This window comes from Lactuca virosa, chromosome 4, assembly GCF_052849685.1.
Source record: "Lactuca virosa cultivar CGN04683 chromosome 4, Lactuca_virosa_CGN04683_v6, whole genome shotgun sequence".
NCBI classification, from domain to species: Eukaryota; Viridiplantae; Streptophyta; class Magnoliopsida; order Asterales; family Asteraceae; genus Lactuca; species Lactuca virosa.
The window spans coordinates 17849858-17859097 of NC_136429.1; the positions used below are offsets into that span (position 1 = coordinate 17849858).

The following is a 9240-nucleotide window of genomic DNA, read 5'->3' on the forward strand; positions in this document are numbered from 1 at the left end:
ATATCATATACAAACTTAACATCACATATCATCTTATGGGATTTTATTTAATGCACACAAGATCTAGCAACATCAATACTTGCTAAATTGCTAAAACTCAAACATGCATACCCATGGAATCATAATTTTACCAAATGTTTAACTATCTATTAAATGTTACAATTTCATTAATCGAATATGCTTTAATAAATCGACATCTTTTTGTTTTTATATATCAATTTAATTCAGTTAATTGTATATTTATATAGATATTTGACACCTTGGATACTCTTATTGATTTTATAAATCAGCAAAATATGATAACATAATGTAACGTAACAACTCATTCTCAATAACTTGTAACGATGTTATTTTATACATATCAAACAATATTTGTAAAGTTAACCTTTCATCGAATCAAAGACGTCCACGTGGTGGAAGTGCATTATAGCTTCAAGAGATTTTATTCCACCTGAACATTCCTCGTAAAATATATAAATTAAATATAAATTCTGGTTGATAGAAAATTTCCCGTCGTTCGAGTTTTCGGTTATAGCACCACCGTTTGGAAGAGTTCGTTGGATCTGTGATACCGGCGAATCGACGTATCTCGCCGGATCTCTAGGTTCGGCGTCGATGGTGTTCCATGGCGTAGGTCTCCGCCGTGCTCTGGAGCTAGCATTCTGTATCGCTGGTATTTGGTCGGCTTATATATATCAAGGCGTTCTTCAAGAGACCGTGTAAGCGTTAGTTTTTAGCTATGGATCTCTTAAATTCCTTTTGTTGATTTCATGTATTATGTTATTCATCTAATTGTTTCATACTTTTAGCATTTAGTGAATTTTGAATTTCTAACTTGTAATAATGGAATTTCTGATGATTGATGTTTGATTTCCATGAACTCGTCGAAGAAATTGAAAGTAACGCATACAGGAAGTTTTAACTTACTATCTATCAACATTGACGATAAATTTAGGTTAGTGCTGTTACTATTTTACAATTAAAGTATAGGATGATCATTACGTCAAAATGATGTCGATTTTAGATCCATTGGAAGTTTTTTTTGCAATCTACCCTCTCACATTAAACACATAGCTTAAGACTAACATTGCTGTCACCTTTTACTAATGGAAATGTAAGGTTCTATTAAGTTATGAGAATTGCAGAGTTTGGGTTTTTTTCAGGGGATGAACTCCACTAGATATTTTTGTTATTTGTAAAGCAGAAAGCGACTATGACTTTTGGATACAAAGTCTAATTTGGAATCATGGATCCAAGAACCCTATAGGCTTTTAGAGATGAAAGTCGTCGATAATGATGATTTGCTGCTCTCTTTTTGTTTGGATATTTCTTCTTCAAAGTTCAAACATATAGTGTTTTTTTCTTCATGCAACTTCAAAGGAAATTGAACAACCAATTGAAAGAATTAGCAATCCTATTTTAAGCAAAATTCTCAGCCATGTAATGTGTACTAATCTTCCTTTCTATGTTAATGTGATTGTGTGCAAGTGTGGTCATGATTCATGAATCCTACCAATAACTTGTTTCTATTTTCCTTTTTAGAGTAAAACATGTTTACAGTTCTTTGAAAACTTGGTAGATGTTTTTACTTTTTATCATCTTTTGCTTAAAACTTAGTTGTTGAATTTCCAGGTCTACTAAGAGATTTGGCCCTGAGAAGGAGAGGTTTGAACATTTGGCATTCTTAAACCTGGCACAAAGTGCTGTTTGTTTACAATGGTCCTTCGTTAGTGAGTCTTTCTTATGTTTCTTCATTTTCATTTCTTTTCACTATACTATTAAATATTAATACTAACAATTTCTGTTCATTACATTAGTGATAAAGCTTTGGGGCAAGGGTAAAGGTGTTCGTGCTCCATGGTGGAGTTATTGGAGTGCTGGAATTACAAACACAATTGGCCCTGCAATGGGGATTGAAGCTCTAAAATACATCAGTTATCCTGCTCAGGTATTTAAACAGTATAAAAGCAAGTGATTTTGTAACAAATGTATTTATTGTTTTTGACAATCTTATTCTTTTTTCATTATATCACTTACAGGTCCTTGCAAAATCTTCCAAAATGATTCCAGGTGTGTCATATGTTGTTCTTCATATCACTTATAAAACCTAGCTTCATAATCAATTAATCATACCATTTTTACGTAATATTAATAATCAAACTTAATCTTTTGCACAGTGATGTTGATGGGGTCCCTCGTTTATGGTATTCGATACACTTTTCAGGAGTATCTTTGCAGTCTCCTTGTTGCTGGTGGTGTTTCAATCTTTGCGTTGGCAAAGGTGAATTTATTAATATTCTACTCAAGACAATTATTTTAATTAGTTTATTTTTCTTATAAAAACTCAAAATTAATTAATTTCAATGACTTTATTTTACCCAGACTAGCTCAAAAACCATAAACAAACTTGCTAATCCAAATGCTCCACTCGGATATGGACTTTGCTTTCTCAACTTGGTGTTTGATGGTTTCACAAATGCGACACAAGATTCAATTTCCGCAAGGTACTTTATTTAAAAAAATATTATTTTCCTAATATATCATGTATGTAACAAGATTAGGGTTTTGTGATTATTAAATTAAAATATTAAGTGAAATAAATATAGTTGTTGCACCTTTAATTAAACAGGTTGAAAATAACTTTGCTAATTTTAGGTAGGGTTCAGTTCCAGTCCAATGCATGTGAAATACAGTATTTTGTAGGTACCCAAAAACAAATGCATGGGACATGATGTTAGGAATGAACTTATGGGGAACAGTATACAACACGGTTTTCATGTTTGGTTGGCCTGAAGCGAGTGGATATGAAGCAGTTCAATTTTGCAAACACAACCCTGAAGCAGCATGGGATATTTTATACTACTGCTTATGTGGCGCGATTGGTCAAAATTTTATATTTTTTACAATTAGTCGTTTTGGTTCGTTAACTAACACCACTATCACCACAACTCGCAAATTTGTGAGTATTGTGGTTTCGTCTGTGCTTAGTGGCAATCCTTTATCTCCAAAGCAATGGGGGAGTGTTGCTATGGTTTTTACTGGATTATCCTTTCAGATTTACCTCAAAAAGAAGAGACCCAAGAGAATGAAGAAAAAGAAGAAGCATGTTTGATGAAAATTCGGTCTAAACCACATTTTTTAGGTAAATCTTTTTTTTTTTCATTAGTTCATTGTTTAGTTCGAATACATAATCCATAAAAATTAATTTTTTTAGATTAGAATTTTCTTGAGTGTTACCATAGAGAAAAAGTTGTACTTATTTCACATAATTCTTTTTTCTCAAGTTATGTCAAGTATTTTCTCTCTTTTTTAATAGTCAAGTAGTTTAAGCTTTTGCTAGTTTGCTAAGTTGGTATTTTATCTAATTAGATGTGTTAAGTATGTGAAGCATGTATGCTGTAGTTATGCTCGAGTCAAGGTAACATGTGACAAAATGGCTTATTAGTTATTAACTTATTATTGCCAACTTAGAATTTATAGTAAATTACAAATTTGGTCCTCATGCTCTACCAAAAATCTCAAGTTCAGTCCAAATTCTAAATCTGTACTCTCAATGTGATCCTTGACTCATAAAATGACTTCATCTTTTGGACTAAACTTGTGCTTTTAAAGCACGGGGACCATATCCAGAATGAAATACAATTGACACAATTTTAAAATTTGGACTAAATTTGCAACTTTTAAGTAAATTATAGTGACCAAATTTGTAATTTACTCTAGAAATTATTTGTAGGTATCAGTACGCACCAAATTATTTAAAAAAAAAAAAAAAAAGTCTATTTCAGGTTAGTTTAGAAACTGACAAAAACAAAACTGGTCTAAAATGTCAAAAGTCATTTGAAGTTTTATTTAAAATGCTTACCACTGAATATAATTTTTAAAATCGTATTAATTACCTATAAATTAAAAAAATAAACAACGCGTACCAACTACCTAACAAGATTTGTTTTATTTAAAATGCTTACAACCCAACAACCAATCATTGATTTATATGCATTAATGCATATATGCGATTTAAAATTGGAGAAAAAGAAGAAAAGGTGGATGAAATGGGGCCTCCATAGAAACATGCTTTTAAAATTTGTACAGTTTTCCCTCTCTTCTCTCTTCACTTCCACATACCTTTTCTTTAAGAAATCATTTTCCCAAACCAACAGCCCCTATACCAACTTGTACCCAATGCTTTAAGAGTTGTACACATCTCTAAATTCACCAATTTCCACCCTGAAAAAAATAACCAAACCTTCTTTTTGCTCATCATTATCAGCAGAGCTGACCAACTTAAATACACCAACAGATCTGCACACTACAATCCCCACCTTCCCCACAACCCAAAACCACCATTTTTAACCAAATTTACACACTGACACACAGTGACAAACAGCATCAATCTTTCATCGTCTGCAAGTAAGTTTCTATATCCCTTTCTTTAACTACATTGTCTTCTTTGCATTCAAATTTATATAATAATTTACGAAACTTTGAAGGCAAAAAAATAAAAGGAATAAGCTTCTGCACACAAGAATCACATCCGCTAAAAACCAATCATTGTAGGTTTAATACATTACAATATCAAAAAATAAAAAAAAAAACTTATACCATAACCTTCTATTCTACACACACACACACACACTAAAAATGGAGTTCAACTGGGGTGGTTGAGCCTCCTCCTCACTCACTCACTTCTATGCTTCTAAAACTTCCCCCTTTTCCATTTAGGGATAATATTGTAAATATCAGCAACTCGCCGATGTATAATTACACTCTGTAAGAAAAAAAATATATATGTTCTGTGCATGATTTTGGCATATTTTGAGGCCAAATAATTATGAGGGGGAATACTAGCCATATTCGAAACCCTCCAAAAATGAAAAAACAAAAACAATGCATGTCAACTAGTAAAATGTAAATCCTTGATCTACTTGTGGTTGTGGAATGTACCGGAACATTCCAGATTTTGATGCAGATCTTGATGTTGATCAAACCTTTTTGTGTAAAAAATCAGGCTGATATGATATGAGACAACTGCAAAATCCTATGAAAAAACTCTACATTACATGGGAATAATCAAATCAAAGGCAATGGAGAAGAGCTCTTTTGCAAGGTGGAGGTTGTGAAGTTCTGATTCCTGGCTTTGGTGGTGGTGTTGATTCCATTCCAAGTGTTTTTAGTAGGAAGTTCCTTTCCTGAAAAAATGTATAAATTCAAAATCATAAAAAATGCTAGGGTAGTGTTCTGTATGGAGTAATCAAAGAGGGAATGGAAGATTCCATTTCATTCCATCTTAGCAAGAGAACTTACACTTTCTGAAAACTGTGGGCTTGGAATTCCTGCTGCCATTGATCTAAACAATGGAGTTACTTGAAGTGGGGAATTGAATTGGGAATTTGGCAAGGGACATATGCCTCCAACATCATTCTCACATTCATCACAAGAAGCTAAAATATCTGTGTAAACATAAGTTTCTTGTTAGGGGTAAAAAAGGTAACTCACACCAAATCTTCACCGCTGTATAGCAGCAAAATTTACCTAGGTTTGTTGTTGAATCAGGTGTTACTATATTTTTACCACAAATTTTCTCAATCACTTGGGAGAGAACAGTTGACCCTGTACTGTACTCTGAGCTTTCTGGGGATCCCTGATATAAATCAGGCTGTCTGCACGGCACAAATAAAAATACGATAAATATTAAATATTATGTCATGTCAGGTGAATTTCCAATTATGTCCTCATGAGTCGTGTCTACTACCTCCATGATTGTTGGCTGCCTTCATCACAGCTTCTTATGTCCATATCAGACATGTTATTGTTACCTCCAAGCACATTGGTTTTCTTTAAAAAATCTTCAACAGCCTGAAAATAATTAGTATTTGATAAAACGTAAGATTTTCACATGTTTTTCAACAAAGAAACAATAACAATATAGTTATCATGAAAAAAAAAAAGTTATTCACCTTGCAAGCATTTTCATAACTTTCCTCTGTTTTCTCCAGAGTAACTTTGAGTGCAAGTGAACTGAGAAGTTCTGCTTGTTGTAGCAATGCAATAATCTTCGGGTCATCTTTCTTCAGAAATGTTCCTTCAAGAATCGTATCATTAGTTTCTTTCTATCAATTTGAAATACTTTTTATTAATTTTATTATCCAATCAAAGCATTCGAATTTCAATAACTTGAGTTTTTATTATCTAAGAAATTGTTTTTTTTTTTTCATTAGGTGTTGTATGGTTAAAGTGCTGAATGGATAAACCAATAGTATTTTTTTCTGGACCGAATGAACAGTTTGAGTGTGAAAAAATGACCATTTTAACCTTCGGTTTTAAAGTGATACTGCTGGTTATAAATGATTGATAAAATGCAACAAAACCCGATTGTTCTTGGGGAAGAAAAGAAGACAAGTGGGTTTAAATAGGTTTAAAAAAAGAGTTTGGTTCAATGGATAAAGAATGAGGTTTAATGGATAAAGATATCCTCAATACAGTCAACTCAAGTAAGCTCATTGTTTATATTAAGTCAAAAAGAAACACCACTATATATCTGTCTGGATCTGGATTAAGTCATGTCCCCATTATGTTAAAAACAAACAAACAGCACATAAGAATCCTTTTGTGCATTAACTTTCCACCCACCATACAATCAACAACTTCAAGATTCCATTTTAATGGTGTATTACCATCTTTTGAGACCTCTTCACTTTTGGGATGAAGCTGTGTTGTTAAGGTGTTGATGTTATGGCTCTCTTCTGTTGTATCAGGAATATGTTTCCTCCTAAATCAATACATATACATCATACATTAATGTCAGAAATAGAATTTGATTTTAATACTCTATATCAAAAATCTATATCCAAAAATACCTCATTTTCGAAAGAGGCATTGAAGGTTCTAGAACTCTGTCTTCATTTTGTCCATTCTGAAATCTGGTCCTTTTGTTGTTTGGTGTGATGTAACAAGTGTTGTTCTCTTTTGCCATTGCTTCATTCTTTGCTCTCTTCTTACACAATGTGGAAAACCGATTCTTGACAGCATTATCCGTTCTTTTTTTAAAAATAAAAAAAATTATAGTCTTTTAGTTATTTTTTCAATAAAAACTTAGCAATCAAAAATCAATATAGAAGAGAAGAACATCATTTACCTGCCTGAAACCACTTTTGCTATTTCAGTCCATCTGTTACCAAAAATCTTTTGAGCCTCACATAAAAGCATGTCTTCTTCTTGTGACCATCCTCCTTTCTTGAAATCAGAATTCAAATAAGTGAACCATCTGTGTTTTATAACATTTATCCAAATCAAGAGTTAGTAGCAATAAAGGAATTTTTGGATCTTAAAAGATATAAGATTAAGTAAAGATACATGTTATTTTCCTTATGGTTACCTTCTTCTGCATTGCCTTGTAGTTTTATCCTTAAACTTTGATGCAACAATAGCCCAACTGAAAATGACAGTATGATACCCATCAATCTTATGAATCCAATAAGAAATAGCTTTTCAAACATGAGATTTGAAGAAAGGAAATCATACTTGTCGATTCCATGGATACCGATTTGTTCCCTTAATATATCATCTTCCTGAAGAAATACAAACAATGGAGATGTTGAACAAGATGATGATTATGAGAGAAAGATGAGTTATTATTTGAGTGATCATATTCATAATGAACCTCTTGACACCAGGAAACTATATGCCTCTCTTTCTGCTTCTGAGCTTCACCATCACCACTACTGTTGTTGTTATTAGAACTACTAGTAGAATCACAGGCTTTCTTCTTCATATTCTGCATCCTTCACCAACAAAACCGCTCTCTCCTTTATCCCAAAAACCTAGCTCTCGCATGCTATGGTAAAGGAACTCTTTTTGCGTTTATATGTGGGTGGATTTTGTTATTTGTGTTTATATAAAGAAGTAAATAAAAGATAAGCAAAAGGAACCCCAAATTTCCCTCTTTTTAGGGAGAAAACTTTACAGGCTACTGTTTACTTCAAACGGAACACCACATGTACACACACATATGGAGCAAAACGTCATACGTCGCATTTGCCTTGGATTCCAACCTTTTGTATTGAATCAAAAATCAGCCGCCTTTGATGCCCTAAAACCATACAAACAGAATCCAAATAAATGAGAACGAGAAAGTTGAAACTGAAAACAGATTGATTAAAATTCACAACTATAAGAAGCGAAACCAAACACGGATTGGATTATGGATTAAGGATTATATTGAAATCATATATACTACTACCTTTTGGTATCGTATATATCGCGAGAATCGAGAAAGAGGAGTCTCCGTAGATCTGAGGGAGTTTGCGGTTGATCTGGAAGTATAATACAAGTTAATACGATCGAATGAGGGCGGCGAAACTGTGGATATTGAAATTTATTTTGGAAGAAATGGAAAATATACCTGTAAATCGGTGTTTCGCTCTCTAAGAAAAGGTGTGGGTGGTGGGGCTTGAGAGCGCGGGCATGAGGAGGAGTTTGAAAAAACTGACGCTGAAATCCACGAAGGAGAGAGAAAATGTAATGTAATCTAATCAATTGAAATTCAGTAAAATCACCATTATTAATGGTGTGGTTATTGATTTTTACGCTCCGGGATGATGATGATGATGGGCCGGCGGTGGTGGTAGGGGTAGGGTTTTTGATTTCGCTGTCACTTTCCCTTTCTCTTCCATGTGATTTCTGTAAATGTTAATTTTTTTAAATATATACTTTTTTTTTTCAAATATGTAAATAACTTCAACGAATTAACGCATTAACGTATGAACAATCGATTCAATTTACACGTATTTAATTATGGTAATATTTCTTATAATTAATACTTCATTAAATGATTCTTATATGTGTCCTCAGGTCCCGTTTGGTGAGGAGAACACAGTGGGACAGAACAGGACTACAACTTTTGAGAGGGTGTTTGTCATACTTAGAACCGGAACAAAGTAAAAGTTTGACCAAGTCCAATGGGACAATTTAGTAAAAAAATAGTCCCACCCAAAAAGATGGAACTCAACGGAACACGTATTCATCTTTTCTCAATCTGGCGAAAATGTCCCTGGAACGAGTCTCACCTATATCAATTGCACACAGAATATCATCGTCTTCAATCTCATCTCTGTCTTCCAGGATATCTGCGCATTCGACTGTATCATCCCAGGTACTTTTTTTTTGTTAAACTTCATCTCTTTACTTACCTGATTGACTTCGAATTTTCTTCTACATTTCTTGATTTCTTGATAATCACCTTCA

The 9240-nt window shown here is 33.2% G+C and overlaps 2 protein-coding genes across 3 annotated transcripts; one reads left to right on the forward strand and one right to left on the reverse strand.

Moving 5' to 3' along the window:
• The first annotated feature begins 494 nt into the window (after nucleotides 1–494).
• Nucleotides 495–5111, forward strand: LOC145169447 (UDP-galactose/UDP-glucose transporter 3-like). Of its 2 annotated transcripts, none has more exons than XM_079087997.1 (8): nucleotides 495–719; nucleotides 1633–1730; nucleotides 1818–1948; nucleotides 2040–2070; nucleotides 2178–2281; nucleotides 2383–2504; nucleotides 2704–3142; nucleotides 5006–5111. In XM_079087997.1, exons 1-7 carry the CDS (start codon nucleotides 616–618, stop codon nucleotides 3110–3112), a joined length of 999 nt encoding a protein of 332 aa, XP_078944123.1. In that variant the 5' UTR covers nucleotides 495–615; the 3' UTR covers nucleotides 3113–3142; nucleotides 5006–5111. The 2 variants fall into 2 exon arrangements, with proteins under 2 accessions (XP_078944123.1, XP_078944124.1); XM_079087998.1 differs by lacking the exon at nucleotides 495–719 and adding an exon at nucleotides 747–955.
• LOC145169446 (transcription factor MYB88-like) lies at nucleotides 4511–8655 on the reverse strand. Its single transcript, XM_079087996.1, has 13 exons — nucleotides 8399–8655; nucleotides 8237–8309; nucleotides 7658–8086; nucleotides 7519–7565; nucleotides 7373–7429; nucleotides 7133–7261; nucleotides 6855–7034; nucleotides 6672–6766; nucleotides 5955–6079; nucleotides 5750–5853; nucleotides 5530–5657; nucleotides 5302–5447; nucleotides 4511–5186 (listed from the first exon to the last, which is right to left on the reverse strand). The coding sequence occupies exons 3-13, from the start codon at nucleotides 7775–7777 to the stop codon at nucleotides 5073–5075; spliced, it is 1245 nt and encodes a 414-aa protein (XP_078944122.1). The 5' UTR covers nucleotides 7778–8086; nucleotides 8237–8309; nucleotides 8399–8655; the 3' UTR covers nucleotides 4511–5072.
• Nucleotides 8656–9240: the final 585 nt, after the last annotated feature.

Excerpts from the sequence above, each read along its gene's own strand:
- LOC145169447 (XM_079087997.1), top strand. The coding sequence starts at position 616 with ATGGTGTTCCATGGCGTAGGTCTCCGCCGTGCTCTGGAGCTAGCATTC. Across the intron at positions 1,949-2,039 it reads ACATCAGTTATCCTGCTCAG|GTCCTTGCAAAATCTTCCAA; the intron begins GTATTTAAACAG and ends TATCACTTACAG. Across the intron at positions 2,071-2,177 it reads ATCTTCCAAAATGATTCCAG|TGATGTTGATGGGGTCCCTC; the intron begins GTGTGTCATATG and ends TCTTTTGCACAG.
- LOC145169446 (XM_079087996.1), bottom strand. The coding sequence starts at position 7,777 with ATGCAGAATATGAAGAAGAAAGCCTGTGATTCTACTAGTAGTTCTAAT. Across the intron at positions 5,854-5,954 it reads GTTATGAAAATGCTTGCAAG|GCTGTTGAAGATTTTTTAAA; the intron begins GTGAATAACTTT and ends AATTATTTTCAG. Across the intron at positions 5,187-5,301 it reads GCCCACAGTTTTCAGAAAGT|GAAAGGAACTTCCTACTAAA; the intron begins GTAAGTTCTCTT and ends ACATTTTTTCAG.